The 25,772-nt window shown below is 44.1% G+C and overlaps 2 protein-coding genes across 2 annotated transcripts in view; both read right to left on the minus strand.

Moving 5' to 3' along the window:
• Nucleotides 1-3,092: 3,092 nt before the first annotated feature.
• LOC131281831 (uncharacterized) overlaps nucleotides 3,093-25,772 on the minus strand; it is a 61,070-nt gene continuing 38,390 nt past the window's right edge. The window contains exon 6 of the mRNA XM_058311187.1: nucleotides 3,093-3,199. Coding sequence (XP_058167170.1) covers nucleotides 3,093-3,199 — 107 coding nt within the window. The remainder of the gene's footprint in view (nucleotides 3,200-25,772) is intronic.
• LOC131281833 (uncharacterized) lies at nucleotides 9,718-11,493 on the minus strand. The gene has a single exon (XM_058311188.1). It carries the CDS (start codon nucleotides 11,491-11,493, stop codon nucleotides 9,718-9,720), a length of 1,776 nt encoding a protein of 591 aa, XP_058167171.1.

Here is a 25,772-nt window from a genome sequence, read left to right on the forward strand (position 1 = left end):
CCATAAAAAAAAAGTATCAAAAATAGCTAAGCCTGATGAGCTGTTTGCAGTGTGTCTGTGTGTGTGTGTCTACGTACTAAAAGCAAGTGACACCTGGGTGCCGAAAGGACACGGTACCGATGGACACAACTTTACATCGGGGAGGCTGGAAATTTATCCCGAGCGCTGATAGCGCACCCGGGCTACCCCATGCGACCATTATCATTTGCGAACCGTTTATCCGCATCTCCCACATCCTCCCCCCCCCCTCTCTATCAGGGGTAGGGAATAAATTGTCCCGACACCTGCGACATCCCGGCTGTCCGGTTTCGGTTTTGGGCTGGCTGGCTGGCCGACGAACAGGACTAGCCACCTTCCGGACCCTTCCGGAACAGATAAAAAAAGAAACATAACTAAAGTGGATAAATATGAATAGGTGAAAACTTTCCCGATGAACCCAATCTAAAACACCAACACCTTTAATGCTTGCAGGTGTGTCTGCTGGTGTGTACGTGTGTGTGTGCGTGTTTTTCTGTGCGTGAGTATAATGTTCTGGTCTACTCGGCTGCCCGAGCCAGCGGACGGTTCACAGCTGGCGCCGGTGAACGATATCGATGTGGAAGGCCAGCTCGTCCTCTTCGTCGGGGTGATGGGGAGATGAAACGGATCAGCCTAAGGACACGGGGAAGGAACGGCGCTGTGAAACTATGCTGACGCGTGGGAATGAAAGCGAAATGCATCCGGAACCGCAGTTGTTGGAGTAGAGTTAGGAAGGTGCTGCGTAGGGCGGGCATTATGGTTGGGCTTGTTTCAAATATTTGTCCATTACCGCGTGCGACAGTTGGGAAAAATCGAGTAAAGCGAATGTTGGTGGTCGAACTACGTGACGGAAGTGAAAAATTGGCTGACTTTTCAGTTTTATTTATCCACATTTTGGTGGCAATTGAAATGCCTCGGCCCTTTATACGAGCCGACGGGTGGATTATAAGTGTTGGGATGATTGTCACCTTTGATCACCCGATCTTTGCCCCGGACTGTATGCTCCCGCAGCTGTTTGAAATATTAAAAAAACTGTGGAGCTGGTAAATATAACCTCAAAAAGTGGTTTATAATAGCTCAAATGCGTCCCGAAAAAACCATTAGATTGTTTTACTAGTATGGAAAGGAACGCCATGCTCGGCAATGTTGAAAATTTATCGAAAGAGAATAAGCGAGCAAGTTTACCAGTACAACACAAACATTTTATCGTAAGTTTGACCCTTTTCCAGGCGATTTTTCAGCTTTGTCATATTGCATTTAAATTTTTTCGTTTACCGAAAGCGAAATGGGAAACTTTCAACCGAGTGGTAACTCATTGCATTGCCTCTCGGCGATACCCTCTTTTGTAATATTAAACTGATGGTTAAAGAAAAACCTTATTTTGCATTATTAGTAACAATACGGCTCAGGGTTGTTTGTTTTTCGCGCAGTGGCTCAACGCTCAACATATCAGCTACTATATATAACACACCACAAAGTTTTGCTTAAAAATTTCTTATACTTCTAGCAACAATTACTATCATCAACACAACAACATTTGTCTGCCTACCATACCGGCTGTATTTCTTTTTCTAATTCTCACATTGTTCTCCATCGCGTTTGCAGGGTATTTCATGTTTTTTTATGCCTTTGGATTATTCAAACTCATTCTGCTTGCTTATTCTGTGGTTTGCGCCTACGTCTAGCTACGTTGTGGTTATCGGTTGTGATTAGTTTGGCTTTGCCGCCGGTTTTTATTTTTGGATTAAAAATTGTAGGAATAAAAGTTGTAATTTAAAGTAACTAACATTGAGCAGCATTGTGTACTGTTTTTGTTAAATAAAAAAAAGGTTAGCGTTACAGTAATTTAGCTACTAAATGTCATTTTCTATCTGGTTATGATTATTTGAGCAACGTAAGTGAAGTGTTAATAGAAAATAGATAAAAAGTGAGGCTTAAGAATTTTTATAAATAAACAAAATAGCATGTTTTGTTCTAAAATATGATAGCAAGTGAACAAGGCAATTTCAGTGAATCATAAATCAATCCATTTGGACCAGCAGACTTCAATTGTGCTTGATGGGAGACATACACTATCCAAGGAACGTAAAATAAATAAATGCATATGGACGAATGAAATAAACGTAAATAAAACGTAATATCTGGAAAAAGAAATAAATAAATAAATGAGTTTCTATAATTAACGCATCGTGTAGAAAGAATGCTGGGCTGAGCAAAAGGACCAAATTTGAAACGAAATAACTTGACAACTTCGGGGCAACATTAAGTTTAGCCTGAAGAGAGTGCCCTCCGCCTCTACGAGTTTGTTGAGCTGTCGAGCACGACTGTAGTGATACCGGGAAAAAGCTTTCTAGCAGAACGACCCTCACAAAGCGCTTGTTCTTCGTAGCAGATTGCCGTGAATTCAATTTAGAAAAACATTCACCGGAGAGAAATTCCATCGATCAAATATTGAAGCTCTTTCTCAAGTTTGACTTTCGCTTTTGAAGCTATCGTGTTCTTTTAAAAGCATTCCATGAACTCATCTGACATTGTGTATCCAAAACTTAAGTAACAAGATGAGCGTCGGCCGTGAGCGGGAACTGTGTTTGAACGCTAGCATGGTGAACGCTGTCGGACGTGGGACTAATAAAATAGGGTGTATAGGGTGGGGGGGAGGACAAACAGTCGGCGGGAGGTATAAGGGAATCTTGGGCGAAACCAAAAACACCACAGGAAAATTCTCAAATTGAACACCGCTCAGCTTGATTAGTGACCAGCGACGAGCGCCGTGAATCTCTGCGAGTACTTGTCTCTACCGAGAATGCCGTTTTCCTATCACTGCCTGCATCTGGATCTGCCAGATTGGTGAAGCTGTTCGCCGACATTCCGTTGAGTGGACTTGCAGTGTACGTTTGCTGGCGACGATGCTGCTGCAGGCTGGCGATGACGAAGCAAACACAAACCGGCAGGGAACCGTTGGAGTTTCCCTGGTGGAGACTGTCCTCGGCTGACGGGCGGGGATGGGTGTCAGCGGAGTGGGTGAAGGCTTGCAGCGCGGGCGTTCCGCCGCATTTCGGGCCGAGCATAAATCGTTAAGGAATTTCATCGCCTCCAATCATCCGGTTGTACTCGGTGTAGTTTTTAATCATCTTCGCCCTGTCGAGGGACTCCCGCATGAGCCGTTCGTTCTCTTGGCGTACTGAAACGGAAATCGGAAAATGTAGATAATGTGTATAAGTCGGGGAGGACTAGGAGAAGAAGCACGGCAGAGCCGGCGTGAGTAAGTGTAGGGATGTAAATGATGGATAATAAAGGGATTGCCGATCGACGATAAATTGCACCGAGATTAAATACTAGAACCAATGGGAAACATACAAACTAGTTAAGACGATTAACCCTTGGAAACTTACAAGGAACACAAAGTAATGTTCAACAACAAATAAAACTTGAACGTTACAACTTGGACTAAGTACCCAAAATCGTAATAATGGTCGATCGGTTTTCGCTTTGAATATACATTTTTAATACTATTTAGTGGAACAATGTTTGATGGATTATTCTTTTTATCTTGAAAATAAACTTCAATGAAAATTTGAAGTTTAATTAGTCAAGTTGTAAAATACTTCCTTATTGTTCATACGAAGAGATTATTTTAATATTCAACATGTATTTTTGACCAGTAACTACACGAAACAATTATTGTTGGTTATAGAAAGGTTGTTGATGAACAAATTGTTCTTATTTCTAAATCCAAGACAGATTCCTTGTACTAGTGAAAATTTTGTTAAGTAAAAACACTAGTTAATGTGAACAAATTTCTTCATGTTTAAACTAATGGTTTTTTAAATTAAACAATAACTTATTCAACATCGAACATGAATAATTGTTGTTTTGCTGATGATTGACACTATAGTATGCTTTCAAGGGTTAGACAAGATTGATGGACAGCGTCTGCCGTGGTTGACCGAGAACTTACTGATTGCCCGATAAGTCTTTGTTTTGCGGGGGGAAAAATAAAACCTTTGCGCAAACAGTTTCGAACGGACAGTATTACGCCCGGAACAACACCAGCCGTGATAACGCTGTGTCAGACGTAGAGCAATAAGCATGCGTATCCCTAGCCCTGCCATAACCATTAGCTTGTGGTCGGCAAAGGAAGCGAAAGCGAAGGAGAGCTGCTGGTGTCTATCCACCGTTGCACATTGTTCCTTCACCGTGGCAAACATCGACGAAACACGACGATGCCAACCGGGTGCGTCTGATGATATCTGATAGAATCCTTTCGTAGTCCCAGCCATTGACGCACCGAGTCTACCGGGGACACTATTTCTCCCTGATAGGACCGCGTACGGAATGTTGTCTTGTTTATTGGATTGGATCAAACCAATATCAATCTTGTTCCTGCTTGCTTTCTTCTGCTCGAGGGTGAGAGGAATTTTTTATTTGTCATTTGGAACCCGAGAAAGACGGAAGTTCACATTGATCATGATCCTGTTTGCTAGTTAGCTTCACTAAGAAGTCCTTGCTGTCGCTGGTTAACACAAATTGACCCTTTCAAACACCCACTGGAATTTCTTTGATCTAACGGAGCTTCCCTGTAAGGTGATTTGATGCTATTAACTTTTCGATAATGAAGGTTTAGTCAAGTTTACTTCAGAGCAAATCAAAGGATTGTTGAATGATTTGTTTTTAGGAAAGGGAAGTTAAGATGATAACTTTCTGAATTTTTTTTTAAATTTATGTTTCAATTATTAATTTACAAATGTACACGTCACTTTAGAAACCAAACATCAAGGAACATAATAGATCTATAATCATCGCAATACTTATCACTTTCTTTTTACAGCTGCTTATCGTAAGCGTGCACAAAACGGGCCCTTACCTGAAAGAGAAAAAGACAGAGAAAACAATACAGTTACTATCCGATGTGCCGTTATTTATTGAGTAATCTTTATAGCATCAAGCAGCCTTTTGAAAGACAAGCTACCGATGATTGACTATTTTAAGATGGCCCCGTATTTTATGGCACAAAAGCAATTGATCGGGCACGTTAAACTCACATTAAGATAAGTTAAGCCGATGGGCGTAATAAAGAGGTCCCAAGCCAACGCGACAACGCCGTTTTATTTACGCGATTGCAAATCGCACAAATACGCTTGCGAGGCACAAGCAGTGTGGCAAAAGCGTCAAAATCTGGCCAGAAAAGCCCTTCGCCGGTGGAGTTGATTTACGAGATGAAGAGCCCTGGTTCTGCGAAGATCTTCTCCGGCCCTTGAAGTCTTTTGCTCTTACACAATCGCTCGCACCGGCAGAGCCATTAGGACGGTAAAGATGGCATTTTAATTTGAATTAAATCAGATTGCCTCGGAGGTTAATTTTTAGTCCCTCCAGGAGGGAGAAAGAAGGGAAAAGTTTGGGCAGCGTGCAGAAAGGGCTATTAGATCATAGAGATTTGATAGATCACAAATACACACGCATACACACACACATTCACACACATTCCGGTGTATGAGTATGACGCACTTTAACAACTGAGAAAGTAGGAAAAAAAAGGCAGCATTGAAAAGGGAAATACCAGCGCCCGGAGGGAAAACTCGTTTCCGTGCCATTTCGGTTTCGGTTTCGTCTTTGAACCCGGATCGAACCCGAACCCAAAGCAGCTGCGGAGCCGGGGTATCCCACACTGTCGCACCGTTGGTGTTGAAATTTAACGTTTCACGGGAAATACGAAACAATGGAATTACATGGAATTACCATTGCTTGTTTTATGGGGTTTGGCTGCCCTTACGTACGCCGTGCGGCGTAGCCCGTGTGTCGGTGCTGGTGCTGTGTGTTTCGTTCTTCCCCATAGGAAAAGGTTCCCCACACTCACTCCCCCCACCGCACACTACCCGCCGGTAGCAGTGCTCGTAAAATGTCAAAGACAGACGATGGTGCGATATTTTGGGTGCACTGGCAAGATTCATTCCCAGCGTTTGCTTTTTCTTTGCTCTCTTTCCATTATTCACCACCAACCTAGCGACCATTTCGTACACCCAACGCCAACCTTCCCGGTCGGAGCGTGGAGCAGGGGAGGAAAAAAAAAACTAACCTTCAAACAAAACAAAAACGGAACATTAAAAAAAAGGGATCCTTTCAGCGCTTCGGGTCTGGGAGGTCCGGAGCCGTCGGCCGGTGCCCTTTGGCTCGTAGCATATTTCCGAGGCGTAGTTCCCTCATGGTTATTTTATAATTCGCCCACCATCTCGACCCTGGGCGAGGGAGCTTCATTGCCTTGGGAATGACATAGCGTTCGGATGAAATGTATCGAGATTAACCGCCGAAATCGTACCATTATCGGACGCAACCTTGTCCCGGGCGGTTTCTTGAGTTTTTTAAGGGCCCGTCTGACGGCGGCGGTTGGAGGTGTTCGCTAGTATCTATTGGCAAGATTGAAAATGCTTGTACAATACATTGCGTTATTCTAGCAAATAGTCAACAAGAGGAAGAGAATGTGAAAACAAACATAGCATGAAAGTTTAAGTAACATTTGTAGAATAAAAAGATCTACTCCTTTTAAGATCAAATTCCATCCAGCTACTTTGTTTTCTAGGATTGGACTACAGAATATTCTCCATCAAGAATGGTGTAGTGTATTATACAGTTTTGCAAACAGAGTTTGTAACACGGACGAAAAGTACAGAGCGACAATAACGGAGACAAAAAATTATCGTGTGAGCTACCATGCGCCTCCATAACGTCTCGAATTTTGACTAATTTTCATAAAACCGAGAATTTTTCAATTTCGGTTTCCGAACCATTATTAGAATGAAAAAATGTTCATATTCGCATGAAATAAAGAGAAACAAAAATAGGAAGGGGTTTTGAAAAAATTCCCAACAGATACTGGGCGCCTCCATTTGCAGTAAGTAAGCTTGCAGGAAAGGAAATGACGAAACATCCTCGATAATAAAGGCTGCTATCATTTTAGTTTCCATTTATTGTTGAAAGAAAATAAAATTAAACATAACTTTCAACGACAGTTGGTAAGAAAAAAAATCTTGTAGGTATTTTTTTCTGAGCTCCCAAAAAGTACCATGCGCCTCCATTTGTTTTAGAGTAGGCTCAAAAGATGGTTAGTAAAAAATTCTGCATAAGAATGAAACCTAGTTTCCTCTCTCGCTATTCAGCTAATCTTTTTCCGTGATGGAGGTTTTTCATAGGAAATGGTTTTTGCCCGGAAAATTTTTGTCCGGAACAGTTCTCATGAACCACCATGCGCCTCCATTTGAAGAAATGCGTAAGTAGGCGTAGAGTTTACGAAAAACACATTTATATGATACAATACTCGTCAAGTAGGGAACACAAGGCGTGTGTTTGATGCGTTAAAGCAGCGTGTAGCAGCATAAATAGCACAATTTAGGACAGCTTTTTCTGTTGAAAAACTGGTAAATTTGGTATTTGAATATAAATATTTATGGACTGTATGCGAAGTAGTGAAAGCTTACCTTTGAAAACTGCCCCTCCTTATGCTATAACTAGTTTTGAGTTGCTTCTACGTACAAAAGGTTCTCCACTCTATCCACCATTCACGAGCGAGGTGCGTCTTTGTAGTGTGTTTGCACGAATACTTGCACAAAATTAATCAACGAATCAACGTCATCCCGTCATGCCCACACACACACGCACACAGTAACGGACGTACAAACTCCGCTCCGCACTCCGCCGGTTGGGGCGGGGTGGTTGTACGTGTTGTCATGTTTGTTCTGGTCAGTTGCTAACTTTGTTTGTTCGCTTGCTTCTCTCTGTTTAAGGCCACTGGCGTTGAAGAACTCGTATAATGTGACGATACAGTAGGACAGTGACGGGCACCGAGCTTTGCCGCGTGGGAGTGTTCGGTTCGGCGGAGGTTTTGTGGGTAGAATGTAGATCAACAGGTAGCGTTTCCCGGTCCTTCCCATCGTCACCGTGTGAGCTTATTACTAGCACCATTGCGATCTCGTATCTCTGTTCGTGCGCTTGATTGTTGTATCAAAAACCCTTTTCCTGCTAGCCGCATTGTTTGTAGCGAAGGGAAGCTGCCGCAGGATCGGAATCCAGAGGTGGTGGAAAGTAGAATGCTAAGCCTCCTCCATCACAAACACCAACAAGACAGTTCTGCATGCTGCTATCTCCCTCTTGACGCCTTGTCCTTTAACCATGCCATTACCTCGTTACATAGGATTCCGATCGAAAGATGAACATGAACCGATGGGGGGTATCGGGAAAGAGGGCGTTGAGAGGGGGGTGGCTATCAGTGTACAAAGGAATATCCGAGGCTTTGCACTTCCATTCCACAGAGGGAGCCAGGCGGTTTACGTCCAATAAAACATCCAAAACGAGCAGTATCGCCGGTGATCATCAACTTCATCGCTACGAAAACCCTCCAAAACACGGGGTTTATGCTTACGGGTTATCATTTTATATATATATATGTTGGTTAGTATATGTTATTTCACTTTGCTAGTTTGATGTTGGTTTGCGATTAAACTGGATGCTTTGCTTGTGTTTACTTTTCTTTTATGTTTAAATGTTTAACGGTTACTTTGAGTGACTTTATTTACTTGTTGCTTTGCTGTCGCGCTGTAGTTTAGGGGTTAGTTTGGTTGTGGTTTAAATATTTCTTTTTTTTACTGTACTTCGCACTAGCTGTACCTGGCCGCGTCTTCGCTGGCGTCGTTTGTCCCTCATAACTATATTCGTTTTGTTTTATGCCATTACTTTTAAAATGCTTCCGATTAATACGATATACTGGCTTATGGGATTCGTTTGTTCTTTTTTTTTTGTTTCCTTTGATGCTTCCTTTAAGTGTATCATGTTTTGCTTTGTTCTGGTTTAGTTTGATATTTACTTTTACATTATTTGTTTAGAGATTTATATTGTTTTGTTTTCTTTTTTGCATTACTCCTTTAACTTGTTTGTCTCTAAGTGTGTTTTAACATCGTTTCGCACTTCACTCGCTTTAGGTTAGCTCCGTTTGGCGCTCTACGCCGTTCGTGTGTCGCCAAACGGGAAGTTTATTCACAGGCCTTAGTAGAAGATTCACGCGTGCTAAGCTCCGGGTCTGCGTTATCGTGCCGCGACGTCCTTCGTTGCTGCTACCGGCGCGGCACCTTCACCCTCGTCGAACGTTCGAGTCAGTGCTGTTCGAGTCGAGGGGGGGAGGTGGGTGGCCCCGGTGGGAATGCTGGTGGTGATCGATGACGGTGCTCTCACCCGCGTTCGCTTCCGGGCCCTCCGTCGTCGTCGATTGTTGTGATTGTTTCTAAAAAAAGGTGGCCGCCCTCGCGCGTAACGTGCGTAACGCTTCGCCGGGGTCGTCCTTGGCACTTCGTTGGATATTGTTATGTTGCTGTTCCTGTTCCAGTTCCGCTCGCCGCTCGCCGGGCCGATCTTGCCATCGCCATCGCTGTCGCTGGAGTTTCCACCACCAGCGTTACCATTGCCACCATCGTCACCACCACCACCACCACCACCACCATCACCACCGCCACCAGTGTCCGGGTCGGTGGACACGTTACGGCGACGACGCCGCCGCCGACGACGACGGCGGCGACGCCGACTCGGACGCTACTAACTGTGCTGCTCGATCAGACAGATGACCGCGTCCCCGGCCCCGCCGCCGCCACTGGCCACGCCCCGCGCCTGCCAGCGGGAGACGGGCGCGTTCAGTGGCCGCGAGCGGCTGACGTTACCGCATCAATTGGCGCCGTTGTAGTGCTTGGGCGAGTCCTTCGACACCATGTAGGTCGGGATGGCGTGGATGGGCGTGTCGCGCGCGAACGTGTACTGCGTCTTGGTCTGGGCGGGCGACGAGCCGGCCGCACTGCCGGAGCTGGTGTGCGTGAGGGTGACCAGCACCGCCAGCACGCTCAGCAGCGCCAGCACGAGAAACACGCTCATCACGATGCAGACGATGCGCTTCCGCTTCTTGGACGACTCGGTGTCGTCGTCGAAGCTGCTGCCGGCCGCCAGCTTCTTGTCGGCGAACTTCCGCCGGCCCTTGCGCGACGCGTTCAGCGACTTCTGGCGGTTCATCTGGTACGTCTTCATGATCACGCCGTAGTTGATGTCCATGATGTCCATCGGGATGGGCGAGATGTCCGTCCGGCCGAGATCGTCCAGCATCAGGCTGGAGGACAGCTTGCGGGACGCCTTGTAGATCTTGTCCGCCTCCTCCGGCGTGAACGCCATGCTGTCCTTCCGGTACGGGCTGCCGGTGGCGCTTATGATGGCCGGCGGCGCCGGCGGCATCGCCGCCCCCTCCATGTCCACGATGAAGCTTTTCGACTTTTTCGCCTTGAAGTTGTCGCGCGCGTCCTGCCGCCCGTTCTTGTACCGCAGCGAGTACGACTTCTTCTGGTCGAAGATGGGCGACTTCTGCGGCTTGAAGCCGCCGTCGTCCATGAACGGCGGGTTGGGGCTGAGCAGGTGCGCCTTGTGCTGGATGAGCGTCCGCCGGAAGCTACCGCCCGCCCCCGGCAGCGCCTGGTCGAGGCTGGTCGTGCTCGCCGGGTACTTCTTGCTGTTCTGGCGCTGCATGAAGTCCGAGAACGATTCGCCCTTCTTGTCCGTGCGGCTGTTGCTGCGCGAGCGGTAGATCTCGTTCTCCAGCGACGCGTTCGCCGAGCTGAACTTCTTCGCCTCCCGCGGGCTCCGCTCCACCACCTCCGCCGGCATGTCCTCGCCGAGCGAGTGGAACTTCACCGAGTCCCGCCGCAGGAAGGCCGCGTTCCGCTTCTGGGGGTCGTTGAACGAGCGGTGCATGTGGCAGTTCCGCCGGTTGGTGCCAACGTTCGGTGAGTGGCTCCGGTAGCCGGCCGCCATCGCTGCCGCCGCCGCTGAGGCCGCCGCCGCCAGCTCCTCGTCATCGTCGTCGTCGTCGCCCGGACCGCTGCTCGCGCCCCCACCACTATCCTGCTTCACCAGGTACTCGCGCGGGTAGATGTGCGTGTGGCGGACGCTGCTGTGCCGGATGATCGGCGCGGCCACGATCTCGTCCGGGTTCGAGCCGCCGCTGTTGGTGCGCGAGTGGAACGAGGTCGCCTTCCGCAGCTGGTGCATCGAGGGCGAGTAGACGTGCAGCGTGTCCGAGCGGCGGAACTGCTTGCGCGCGATGCTCCACGGGTCCTCCACCTTCAGCGACGTCGGCGACGCCTCGCCGCGGAAAAACCCCTTGGAGGGGTCGGGCGAGTGCTTCGGCAGCGGGATCGGCGAGAGCCGCTCCACCTGCGGGCTGTGGTGCACGATCAGCCCGCTGGTGTCGAGCAGGATCGGGCTGCTGCCCCCACCGACCCCCTCGCGGCCCCCGCTGCCCCCTCCTCCACCACCGCTGCCGGCGCCGGGCGAGTAGTTGTCGATGCGCACCGACACCGTCCGGTCGGCCGTCTTCAGCTTGGGCGGGCGCTTCTTGCTGATCTCCAGCATGTCGAGGATGGCCGGGTCCTGGTGCGTGCTCGCCGACACCTTCGCCATGATGGCCGGCCGGCGCTGGGCCCACGAGCCGCTCCGCGCAACCGGGACGTGCTGCCCCCGGGGACTTCGACTGCGTATCGACGCTATCGCGCTGCCGTTGGCGTCGGCGCTGCTCAGCCGCACGCCGCTCCCTTAGAAACACACACACACACCCGCTCGCAAGCAAGCGATGGACTGGGGACCACCGAACCACCGGTGCAAGCGACACACGACCCCTTTTCACCAAGCGCCAACTTCCACACCGTGAAACCGGAAAACCTTCGCGCAAACGGACGTGCTTTTCTCTCTCTCTATCTCTCTCTCCCTCTCTTGCTTTTGCTTTCTCTCGCGCGGCCTGCAGCTCACAAGCGCCCTCTAGCGCACGGCTGTTGTACTGGTAGTATGGTGGCCGCGCCGGCACAAGCCCGAACGCCCAGCCGACCTGGTCCGTAGTGCGACGGCGTAACGGCGGCGTAACAACATCGGAGCACGACTGGGGCGCACGACCTGAACCGGTCGCTCATCTGGGCGGCTTCTCCTCCCGTGTCGCTCTCCCCCCGGGTACACCACTACAGTATCACCAGCAGCGTCACGAACACGACCAGCACCACGTAGATCGGTATGATTATTGTCACCATGCGGAAGCGCTTGGCGGGACGTGACGGGCTGGGGCTGGGCAGGCGGGGTACGGTTGCTGGCTGCTGCTGCTGCTGCTGCACGATTCCACTGCTGGTCCCGTGCTTGGCTCGCTTGACCGATGCTTGACGCTAAATAACCTGTTTCGTGGCACTTGCTTTTAAGCGGAGCTGCGTGAGTCGACTACCCGACGGAAGATGAAACCAAACTCGTGCCTTTATATCATATGTGATTGCTGCCCTATGTTACAGTGCACGTGTGTGTATGTGTGTGTGTGTGTGTGGGTGCTGGAAAGAAGAGATCGGACCATGTAGTGCTGGTTCGGGCAGTATATTGCTTCATCGTAAAGAAACGGATCACACATTCCCCGCGTTCCATTGTTCGTCGCGCTGGTGGTGGTGGTGTTATTTTCGTAGTATATTTTATCTTGCGGAAATGGCTTTCCTGAGCATAACGTGTCATTACCTCCCAGTGAAGGAAATGATACGAAATAAAAACACTACCGCATTCGTTGGTTCACGACAGCTTCGGCTTTGGAGGATTATTTTATGGTTTGGTTTCGTTTTCTATATCTGTTCGTCAGTTGTAGTTAAAAAACGATCAGCAGAAAAGATGCCATCCGACCAGCTAATCCGACCCCGTTAGTACGCGTAATTGAGTTGTTGATAAATATCTTGAGGGTAGACACACGAGCAATATTATTGTTATCATACAAACAAGTTGAATTGTGACCAAGAAGAGCCTTGGGAAATCAAGATCAAGATATACCCTCTTGGTGTTCAACTAAATCTATGGTTCGTTTAGAGATTTTAAAAGTTATTTCAATACACACTTAGCGGCATTAATCTATGCAAACTCGAAGCCACTGAAAGTCGTTTTGATGTTTTCTAGAATAATCACAATGCAACTTTTGACTTTCCGAGACCGAAAATAATGGTTTAATCATTAGGATTTACAACGACACTTCTTTGCAACGACACTAATTTTTAAATCATTGAGAATATTAATGTATCAAATTTAATACCATTCAACCAAATGTTGTGTTTTCAATTGTCTTGAAAAATGTGTGTTTTCGTCTTCGTCACATTGAGGTACAAAACGTTTTTATTAGGGAATCACATCACTCAGGGTGATTTCTTCAGTTTATTTAACCCCTTTACTGTTCCGCCATGTTGAGAAAATGCCTGGAAAAATTGTCGCAATGTTTTTTTTCTACATTTTCATACAGTTTTTGGTCTAGAACCGAAGATTATAGAAATAAGAAATTGCCTATTTCTATAAACAGCAGATGCCAAGTTTGTTAAAAAAAAACATTTGAGTGTTTAATATTGTTTGTGACATGGAAAATATGTATGCAAGCTGTCTACTCGGAGCGAACGTTCATTGCCTCTTTCCAGGATGAGGAGAATCTAATAATAGCAATTGATCACGATCATCCTCAACAACATTATGTCCTGCAACATCGTACCGTAAAGATGTGCTCAGTATGAAATGTGAGATGTGACATACCGTTGTTGATTATCGTTGTACTTTTGCGCAGGTGTTTAATGGATATTCGATAATCAATCAATCTTCAGCCGCGTTGGTGCGAAGACAGTTTATGTGGTTTTTTGTGTGTGCAAAATCATCTTCACTACGTTTGTTTATGTTCCAGGTTAAAGCCAATTATTGGATATTAAATTATTTATTTTCTTAGAAAAATACTCCCAGCTGTTAAAGTTGATCCGACTGATTCCATTCGTGGAATTTAAAGTGTCGAATTTCTTAATTGGGCAAATAGATCTGTTCCCATTATTTATAAACCTGCGAACCTAAGGCTTTAGCTAAACGGTAGAATGAATGAGTAAGATATTTCACAATAATGGCGGAAGACGTTCGCAAATGAAAAATGAACGTAACGGCTGCAGAGAAAAAATAACGCAAAAGGATCAGCGGGAACCTTCTGCTTTACAGCCACCTTAAAGCCTTTTGCTAGAAAGTGAAACATGCAAATGTGAATGCAAAGAAAGGCGAAAGAAAAAATGGTGAACAGAAAGAAACAAATCTTTCGGGAAAGGCATGATGATGCATAAATCAGCGCGGCGAAGACATTGCACCGTGGACTGAGGCGTACAGCGGGACGGAAGCGCAAGGACAGGTCAGAAAATGTCTCCGGAAAGCTTCCCGGAATCTTGCATCATGATAAATCTGGGCGCTAGCGTTTGACTGCCACGCAAAAGTCCGCGAAGAGCGCATGGATTATCATAGTTGTAGATAACATTTGGCGGTCGCTTCCATTGGCTGTCAGCGTGGGGATTCACAAGTTACGGGACGTTTTAGGCAAGATTGCAGAGATAAAAAGGTAGCGGGGAGCCACTTATCAGAAGACACCGGTGGTGGTGACTTTAATAAACTTGTCTGGCATTTGACAGAGTTATGTGTACGAATGATTTATAGGAGGTTGCGGTTTTGAATGAACAATTTATTGTTCAGTATACACCGTGTCCAATATATGCTCATACAAATTCAAACACTTCATACCGGTCGAATTTTCTTGGTTTACTTTTTTTGTAGAAAACTACATTTGTATGAAACAATACCCTTACCAATTTTTGTTACTACCTTCAAACGTTTTTCAAAACCTTTTCATCCAGCACGCTCGACTTCCATGGCTTTGATGGGTTGTGGCATTGAACTGTGCTAAAGTGAACATGTTTTGTTTTTTTCATATTTGATAGCATACACTGAGGGAAACAAGAATATCACCACCCTAGTTTTTACCAATTTTGTTTTAAAATTTCCATAAAATTTAAGCTTTTTCCTGAATGGAACGTTATTGCAATCGGTTACAATTTTTCAGTTGGTTACGAACGTATTAACGCGTAATTTAAACATTTAACCATAATAATTAGTAAAAATGGCATGGAAATAAGAATAGCACAACTTTGGGTTTTTGTTTAGTAATTGAAGATATTCATATTTATGTATAAAATAGTCAGACAAATTTACCCGTTATCAGGTATGGATGAAATATACAGTGTTAAAAGGCGCTTAAACACCTTATCATCTTTCGCCTACATTTGTTCTGTGTATGAAGTGTTTTTTTTATGTATAAAAAACAAATTATAGAATTTTTCTATAAATAAACGGGATATGTTTGGACCTTTGGCAAAATAATCTGTCATTTTGACTAGTCTGAGACTACTACAGGATAAATAGCTTTCATTGAAAAAGACAAACGCACTGCCACCTTGCCATCGAAGTGTTTTTCCATCTCATCCAGGTCTATTTAATGGTTCATTAAATATGAACAATTAATGAAAATTTCCAAACAAACATTTTTATGTTTTGTGTAAACACATTAGAACTTTTAAAAAATATATCCTCTGTCGTGAGAATTACGGCTCGATGAGAAAACTGTACGAGAATATATTGGACATCGTGTACTGTTTGATAAAGTACGTGCCATAGCTTGTTGATAACGTCGAAGTCTTAAAGAAGTTTTAAAAAACGTTACTCCTTTTGTGTCAAACCATTTCAAGTTAACTTAGGTCCCGAGCAACGAACTCACCATCACCGATTGATTGCATAAATAGCTGCGTCCTGAGCGCTCAATTGCCAACATTCAATGGATTTACCCACTCTGGCAATATTTGATATCCATCCCTTATCAAACGCTGTTGGAGGACGTAAGTCACACGGATCCGAGCTCGCACTAAGCCCTACTACCGTGTAGCAGAGCACTTCTTTTAATAAGTAATTTATTATGCCAGCTAGTATTAATGCATTTATAAGCCGTGCAAGTCGTTGCACAATGCACCGGCGTATCAAGAAGGCAACCGAGTGGGTGTGGGATCGGTTATTCAATCACGGCTGAATCCCTACACTCTAGCCCGGAACGACACTGCTTGGGCTTGTGTGCGTGGGCGTGTGTGTGTGTGATTGTTTGGCCCTGTGAGAGCCAACCACAATTACCGAAGTGCACGGCAGGGCGCTTAGTGTGTGGTTTGTGGCGACCGGGGCGACTTTACGATCTCTTCGAAAGAGATTCAAAGGGAGAACTAACCCCCCCCCTCCCCCCATCTACCCTTCTTTGCTCCACGTTCCCTTGTGGTCTTGGTGTGTGCCGCGGGGAAAGAAACAATGGGCCACCTCCACGGGCACCCCGACAATGATGTGAAGGAAATCGTTTATTGATATTACGTAAACCGCATAGTTCACCCAAATTCAATTTGAGGCTGATAAAGTTCAACAAAAGCGATTTCCCTCGTAAGCTCGCCGGAGCCATCGGATCGGGGTTAAGCTTGCCTCATGTCTCAAACTAGCTCTCTCTAGTGTGTGTGTGTGTGTGGGGCTGTGTGAAGAGTAGGTGAATGGTGGGTCTGGCCGTACCCGAATGCGCTCGTTTGCATAGCTTCTGCCCGTGCTCTACGTGGGTTGTAGTCATGTTTCCGAAAAGGAGTAAGTCTTACGGCTGGGGACGTTAAAATAAACGAGACGTCGCCCTCGAGTCGCAGCACCACTATTGTGCGTTCAAAGAAGCGAGCTCCCGGAGCGGGTGACAGCGATGGGCGCAATCTGTTACACGGCGCACTTGCGGAGTTCCGGCTAACAGCACTCCACAGCCTTCGGTCGCATGACAGAAACATTGCACAAAAGGCTAAACAAAAGGGCGTAAAGGGAACAGATTAAAAGGGCGCAAAAAAGCACCTCGTTAAAATAGGTTAACGGGCGTATAATGCCCCGTTCGGTTGGGAAGTATTTCCAGCGTGCCGGGGGATTTGATTCCCCGCGCCAGTGGCGGGCGGGCGGCTGAGGGAGCTGTTTGAGCGCCGGAAACTATTGGGAAAATTCTATTTCCAGCGTGTGTTTGCCAAGTGAGCTGCTAGTCCATAGAGCTTTCCGTTCAAATCTAGTTCGAATAAATGACTCTTGCGAAAATAATGTTGAAGCTTGTCTTTCGGAAACTACAGAGTCCTATTTCTCAAAGAACCACCTATTTCAATTACAACCACCAGAAACGCCGTAATGGCGTACGCCCAGTTCGGCAAACGAGATATAGCAAGCCCTTTGTGTACCTTACCAAAGTATATTCTGCAACATGTATAATTAGATTGATTGGCTGTTTATAGCCATATCGTGGTTTGTTTGCCATACAGATCTGCTTCGATCCATCACCGTCACCACCTACGTAAGCAGCACACCAAATAACGTCAAACGTTCTCGTGAGTGGAGCTCGAATTGAGTAGGGTTTAATGCTGTGGGACTCTATTTACTTCTTTGCTGTCGATGTCAATAATTTACTTTAGCTTTCATCACTTGGACAAGTTTTTACCAAGGCCTTTTGTTACAGTTATAGTTTGTTTGTATCTTTTCTTGAACATTATTAGCATGCTATCACATTGAGTTTACTAAAGTTACATTTATAATATTACTGCTTTAATTTGCGATTTGCTTTGGTTTTCTGTGACGATGACTGGAACAAGTTTAAGACAAGGAAAAATGTGAAAAATACCCTCCGCCTATTAATTTGGAATTATATGTACAAACTACCTCTTGTTACTTAACTTGGTGTACAAAAATCTAAGACTAAATTAACAACTGTGAATTGATCGATCGTTGAGTTAGTGAGAGATTCGTCTTTCTATGGATATTGTTGGCACTGTGCCAGGAGGGTTGATTTAAAATTCTTATAGCAGTCTTGTTTTGAGACCTTTGAAGCTTAGATGGATGGACTATTGGACAACTCGGCCACACTGGGCATGCATAAACTTTTCTATTTAAGAAACAATGGAAATATTTTATTAATTTCATTTCGCGTCGATGAGCTTACTAGAGGAAAGTATTCTGTCTAGCTGGATTGCTTGACATTTTACCTCACTGTTCCAACCAATGGTAATATTATTGATACTCAGTTGACGACTGGAGAGTTTCCCGAGGCTGATGCAACGAGAGAAATAAATAGCTTCTGTTTCAGCGTTATTGGTTTTAAATTTACAATATTGGCAATAAATGCTGTATTTGAGCATATAGTTCAGATGTTTGGCTATTGATTTTGGGAATTCACCAGATGAGCTGATAGCGAAGTCGTCGTTAAAGTCGTACTTTTTACAGATTTTTTTTTGGGAAGATTTATTGTAAAAACGATAATAAGTGTAGGAGTGTGGACACTACCTTGTGAAAAGCCTTGAAGATATTTCAAGGCCTCACAGGTTGTGGATGAGATATGTATAGAGCATGAGCAATTGTGTGATCTCATAATATTCAATATGAAGGATATAACTAAATTTGTATTTAAACTCAATTTGTTCTATCCTTCGGCTTGTTAGTTTAAAAGTAAGGCATTATGTAATCTAAACTGAGTTCATTAGGTTCGATTTAATCACGACACGTCCCTTTTTGTATTTAAAGGGACTTCATTCTTTCACTGCAAATCCATATGGGAGCAGAAAACATCAGCTTATGATGCGGATCAGACGATCATTGAAAAGCTGTTTCTTGATGAAGTCCTCCCGGTGACGTTAAACGGTTCGCTACAAAAGAACTCCTAATGATATGCAGTCCGGGTGCGCGACCCTGTGAGCCCGGAAGTGTCGGTGAAGAAAAGTTTTAATGTAAAAAGTTAAATGAAAGCGATGGTGAAGCGGATTAATAAAATCTTCCATCCAGCAACGCCCGTGAAAACCCGTGTCAATGGCGAGCCCACGAACCGGAAAAGGTTTGGGGTTTGCTTTTACAAGCGGTAGCTGACCACCGTCACGAAAAGGGAAGAATAAGGCTGGCGATAATATGCGTTCGTTTCAAACTTCTTCCCGTGCATTTTTTGTTGTTGTTTTTGGCGAGAAATTATTTGCGCTGCTTGCGGTGGGATTTATTTTCCAAACTGCCGGCGGGTAGGGCGGTTTCTTGGCCGTTTGTTGCATTGGATTGATGGATGGATTTTTGATTGAATTTAATTGCGAACGTTGCTCGGCGTTGGCATACTGTTCGCAAAGCGAACCGGTCGGATGATAAACGGTCGGAGTATAATATTTGATCTACCGATAGGATGATAAATGTCTTCAAAAGCGGGTTTAAATTCACGACAATCCTTTACTTTGATGCTTAATTAAAAAAGGGCCAAAGATTTATGCTCAGTTTGTATCTGTTGGTGTTATCCAAGGTGGCTTTGTGTGGAGAAAGGGAGTTGTTGAAATTTATGAAAATTGAACGGTAATTTTACAAAAGGGTGATAAATAAAAGGTCAAAGTTCACAGAAAAGAATTAGATGCTAATTATTGAAATAATTCTCAAGTACTTCAATCACAATAATACAAAGATTAGCCATATCATAAACAGTAAAGACCTAAGTACTGATAAATCACCGTAATTGTACCAATCAACTAATTTCTGTGTAATTCAACTCTTAACATGGATAAACCAATCAATTCCGAGTAGACCGTGCTACCGGTTGCATGGTGTTGATAACGGCAATAGAAAATACATTATTGGTTGCCCGTATCCGGTTTTAAAGGCAAGTTAGATGCTTCTCAATCCCTCCGCCCCCCCTTCCACCGATGATACTGCCGTATGAAACACTGTTGAAAACCCACGTCAGCAAGCGACACTGAAGGCTGCCAAGATGGTCGATGCCAACGTTAACCCGGAGCGTTATCGCGTTCCCGTCGAGCGAGCCCCATTTCCGGATAAAGTCCCACCAGGACTCCGCCTTCCGGTGGAACGTCCTCCCAAGCCCGAACGCCTGACATGACTGATGGCTTCGCATTTGAACCAGCCCACGTGAGAGCGCTGTTTGTTTGTTCATTTATCTTTAAATTGAATCCAATTGAGAGCAAACGATACCGATTAGGCGGGAGGGTGGGCCAGGAGGGGAGCAGGTGAACGGAAGCGGCAGAAAGGCCAACGGCTTGCGGCCAGACGGATGAGTTGGGCATGATGGGCATCGCATGACCGGAACATCGGTAACGGTGGTGCCTTCCGTGCCTTTTGTTAATGGCGTTCGTTTTGTCGAAAACTGGCTGTCAAATGGTGCTGCATTAGGAAATGGCTTTTGATGTTTGCGCATGTTAAGAGCTTAGCCAATACGGTTAGATTCGAGCTTTTGAATTTAATGTGAATAAAGCTAGTTAATTACGGAAAAGTTTCAATTAACGGCCAGCTAGAAAGTAGGTACTTTAGAGGGTATTTATAAATTTTATAAATTTCACAAATTAATTTCATATAAACAGACGTAAAGTTCACTCGAGTAAAAAAGCTTATGCAATACATTGCATCACAAATTGCCGATGGCAAAGTGGCATGCAGTTTGTAACTGACAGATTAAAACGAACAAAATCGATCGAAGTGATCGAGAAAAAGGCAAGTAATTTGTTTGCGTTTATGTTCCTTCCGTCATGGAAACCAGTTTGGCTAGCTTCCGAAATGCACTTTTTGATTTCATTCTTAATGTGTGTGTGTATATGTGTATGTGCGCGCGTTTGTAGGCAGCAGGATGCTTTCCGACGTAAATGGCTCTCGAAATAGCGATAGTCGATGGTTATGGTGCAGCTTCCGCCTGCAGAACGATAAATATCTGACTGAACCACTTCTCCGCATGTGAGCAAATGGGTTCTATTTGTTATCGGTGTAAGACTTCTTCGTTCAATTAAGCTGTTTTTTTCCTGTTCAGAGAGTATTGCGTGCTTGCGCATGGTTTGCACCACAATTTACTTAAGTAAAAACAAGCATTTGATATTGATATAATGATTGTGTTTGAGATTTGAAAAGTAGATAAATATCTACAAACGGAAGTCAGGCAAGGATAAACATAGCTGCAGTTAGCAATAGTCCTCATCAATCTTGCCAGAAATGTTTTACTACAGCTTTTGGGTTGCTAATAATCAATATTTATAATATAGAAGGTTTTGCATTTACCCTCTCATGCTTTTAACTGTTAAACAGCTGTTGTTAAAGAACTTGTTATAAACCTTGATATGATCAAGAAATACTGTTTTGATAAATCTGAGTCGATATATATATAACATGTTTTATTTGTTCTCTTGTCGTGTTTTATAAATCTTATTTAACTTCGAAGAATCAAAGATCAACTTCATGAAAGGAAAGTCATATTGGTTTTAAGCAAGCGATTAATTTTCAATTCAGTGTTCAATCAGTTTTGTATCTGACCATTTTTGATATTTTTGATGTTTCAATAGAAAATACTTTCTTTACATAAAAATACCGTCCAAGAAAGTTGACAAGACAACAAGAGGATATCAGTTGACAGTTCGCAAAACAGCGTACCGTCAGAACGTCCAGCTTCGATGGAATGTCGGCCCCATGTCGGCAGAAGTTTGAAGTTTTCATGGTAACGTGACTATCGGTGATTTGTTTTCAATCTACAACTGACACCCGTACTTTCTTTCACTTGTGACCTGTAGGTTGCAACGGAGCGGAAGGCAGTTGCTAAGCGTTCAAATCATTGATGTGTGTGGAAAAGTTATTCTTCTACGAGTAGAACCTGTGCTCGCATATGCTCTGTTTTTTTTGGAACGTATATCGGCTGTTTAGTTCTTACTTCCGCCTTGGGACCGGTTGTCCAAATGTCACTTACGATTTATGGTCCCCTGAACATTGGCCAGGAGCGAACACTAGAGATGGATTGCCGAATGCAAATAAAGTGGAAAAGTTTGAGCGTATATGAAAGGTGGTCGTCATTTTGACGAAGCTTATAATAATTTCATGGAAGGTTTTTATAAATTCTAAACAATATTAATTGCTAACTTAATAGCGTAAGTTAAAATTTGGCGATAAATGTAGCATTCAATCAACGCAAAAGCAGAAAGTGATTAAGAAGAGCGCGATAACTCACAGCATGGTTTTAAAAGACTGGGGAGCCTTTATGCTGACGGCGTAATTGCCGTGAACGGAGGGTGTAAAAGTTTTCCGCACAAAAGACATAAACAACTCACTGGAAACTGTGGACAGCAAGGGATCAAATTCAATTCTTTTCCCCATTCTTGCGTTTCAAGTATTTTTTTGTTCGTGAAGTGGCCTGGGAGATCAACCGATTTTCGTTGGGTGGCTGAGCAACTTGATGCGCAACAGGAAAGAGAAAAGATCAAAAGGGAGGAACTTTTTCAAGATGGTATTATTCGAGAATAATGAGGATTTTTTTTTCTGCACGTAATTATTACTCTGCATATTCTGGGAGCGTTGTGAAGTGTTGGATTTTGTTTACGAAGGATTGTCGAAGCAAAGATACTGATAATCCTCTTCTACATCAGGCTCACTTGAAAGTGATTGTTGTAACTCTTGAAGCAAGAACACATACACACGTCGATAGTACATAGCAACAATCGTACAGCAACTCAAATACAATGGGACAAATAATCGCACAAATATGGACAGAGCGGTATGAGTGACATCAATCCTGGCATTGTGGCTTTTATCATTTAATATCGATTTCTAGTCGGTCGAGCACGAAGAAAACTCAAACAAAAAATGATTGATCAATAATACTCACAATACCCAATGGAGATCACATGAAGCAAATGTTAGCTTGAAAGGTCTACCGAAGCCCAATAATATTTCTTTTCCCCAGCGGACCACTGTGGAATGGTTGAAGAGAAGTCTATTGTAATGAAAGTTTTACAGTCAGTTTTCAAACCGTGACCGGCTTTGCTTTACGTCATCAGGGGGGGTTGTATTGTGACATTCTTTTTCTTTCAACTTTATAACAGGTTAAAGTGTGATACGAGACAAGAGAAGAAACACCGAAAGGTAGGCTCAACCTCAAGACTGTTTTAAATTTTTCTCCTAGATGACGTAAAAGTAAGTGTGTCACGTTATGAAAAGTGAATGTAATACTCCACTTTAAGATTGTTGTAAAGGTAGAAACATTTCATCGTACAGTTCTAATGTTGGAACTTTTATTAGATTGAAAAACGTATGCCTTTCTCAAGATTTTATAATTATTGTTATTTTGGTTGAATTTGTTTTCTGTCCATTTTAATTTTATTGTAACCAATTGCCCAACTCAATTTTAATATTTGACATAGTGGAAAACCTTGAGGACGAGTTCAAAATGTAAAATTTGTGGTGGGACAAGCAATTATGTTGATAACTTTTTTTTTCATGTATGCTTCGGCAGCTCCGTTGAATCATTTTTCACACAAACAGCACCAATCATATGTTATGGAAATACGTGTTCGGCACGCAAACCTATCCATCCAATTCGGAAATAGTTATTGATCGGGGAGAAAAGTCGTTACGGTACTCTGCTGACTGCGGAGTGAGACGGTTGGGTCCGTTTGATGTTAATTGGAGCCCCTTTTTGCGAGGTGTGTGTTTTAACATCAAAAAGCGGTCCGATATCAAAGGGTTTCGGTGATTGCCGAAGACATCGAGGACGTTGTCAGTCGAAGTCATACACAGAGCCGGTGGTAGATCAGTGGAATTGCCGAGCAACAGAGCTGGTTTGAACAACCCCGAAGGTTCAAACCAGTAGTTCTACAAATTTAGATGCTGTGTTGGAAATCAAGTTCATTTTTAGTTCCATTTCAATCTGCTTGCTTCCGAAGATGATTCTGTCGATGGGAGGGGTTGTGTTTTAATCATCACTAACTATCTTCGGACAGTTTTTGCTGAATGTTATGAAGGTCAATGTAACATATTGCTTTCCACTGTGAAGGAAACAGGTATAACATACTGTTACAAGTGGAGTTTGGGTTTGAAATAAAAGTAAACGTTTTAAATATTTTATTTCGAAGCGAGAGTTTAGAAGAAGATTCACTAGTCACATCCAAGATTAATATACTAAGAGAAACTGAAAATAAGAGCATTCCTCTCAGCATATATGTATCAGAAAACGTAGTTTAAAAAGTGTTTAATACCATAAGAATTTAACAATGACGAATTGCAACAGAGTTCCTGTTAGGTGGTATATTTCGACATAACGACTATCAATTAAAGTTTACTATAGGGTAACGGTTCCAATAGTGGTGCACTTAGTAATATAACTAACAATATTATGTAATTTATAACTGTTAAGAACACAATATTTTACAGATTTGTACCAATTATGATCGAAACACGACGTTTCTTCTGGAAAACATATATTTTCACCGTAAAACATTAAAAATAGACGAAAAAAGCGTATATTTCTTCCGAGTTGGTTGCTCCTATAATGGCGGTATGGTTCCTATAGTTGTGGTATCGTGTTCCTATAGTGGTGGTAGTACTTGGAAACGACTGAATATATTTTGACTGGGACTTATTTTTGAAGCAAATTTAAAACAGAATGGCCAAAATACTCATAGACCAATGTATTGTCTTGGTCATAGACCAATTGATTGGCCTCATAGACCTCTCACAAACCAATGCAATTTGGCAGTGATTTATAGCCTTAAAGAAATCATGGCATACCTAATAAATTCTTAAGAAATCCAGCATATTGGTACGACCTGAAAATATTGATGTTGGAGCCTTAATTTATTACGGAATGGGATGGTTCATCGTTTGAATACTCCGCAGAAGATCAAAGAGCATTTCATAGAAGAACAAATGTCTTCATTGTATTTATTTCTTCGTAGAGCTAGAATTTTATTCCACTACATCCGCTATTGGTACTAGCACCACTATAGGAGCACTTACTCTAATTAATTTACCAACAAACAAATAGAAAGATGGTGACAGCCATGACATGTCGAAATTGAAAAAAAAACAGTAGGACTTTTGTAACTAAAATTTAATAATAAATTGATTAGCTCACACCGAAACAACTCTGTTACGAAAGAGGACAACACAATTCCACAATATGCAGTATTTCGCAAGAACCTTATGCAAGAAGCGATTGCCATAAGTTGATGTGTGTTTGTGGCTCATTCGCAACTTATGGTCGTGAATTGGCACGGTACGAGGTGCTGCCTGGTATGTCCCGGCCCCCGTAGTCCCAGGAAGTTTACGTTACAACAGCGCCAACAGAGCGCTATATCATCTCCAGAGTGATTGGCACATGAATGTAGCTGATACTCGCCGAGTGTTTGTGAGTTGGTATAAACACACTAATCAGGAACGGGCGGGTAGCGGAACGAAATGGTGCTCCAAAGACCAGTTCTTTGGATTCGCAAATGAGTGTGCTTGTGTGCGTGTGCGCGTGTGGGTGTGTATATTTAGTGTAACGATGCTATTAATAGCACTAAACGCCACCGATGGTGGTTTTTCAAAGTCCCTCGTCCGAAGGCCCAGTCGAGATGCAGGGCAAAGAAAGTGTACGGCTTACCCATACACCCGTGGCGTGTTGGTAGGTGCGCTTCTGGACAGCGCACTGTATCCGGCATTGATCCATAAAATACTATTCCGAAGCAGCCAGCTCACACAGGTCCATATCCATTGCTCACCCTCAATGACGTTGGACAATGTTCCTTTCGAGATAGAGCGAAACGGGAGGGGAGGTAGAGAAGTGGGATGAGACTGCTGTTCTACGCCATGGCCACCCGTTTCGATGTGCAGCGACGGAGGCTGTGCGGTTTCGCTGTGTGTATCCACAATTTTCGTCGATTACAGGCTGTCACTCCGGGCTGTTGGCGTGTCAAAGCCCGCCAGAACGCTCGGGCCGGCCGTTTGTTTGCGTTCAGTTCTCCATTCGCTCGCCGCCCTGCGCACACACGTACGGGAATGCATCTCACGGTCACTACTTATGCAAA

Source organism: Anopheles ziemanni, chromosome 2 (assembly GCF_943734765.1).
Source record: "Anopheles ziemanni chromosome 2, idAnoZiCoDA_A2_x.2, whole genome shotgun sequence".
Taxonomy (NCBI): domain Eukaryota; kingdom Metazoa; phylum Arthropoda; class Insecta; order Diptera; family Culicidae; genus Anopheles; species Anopheles ziemanni.

Coding starts and splice junctions, on each gene's coding strand:
- LOC131281833 (XM_058311188.1), bottom strand. CDS start 11,493: ATGGCGAAGGTGTCGGCGAGCACGCACCAGGACCCGGCCATCCTCGAC.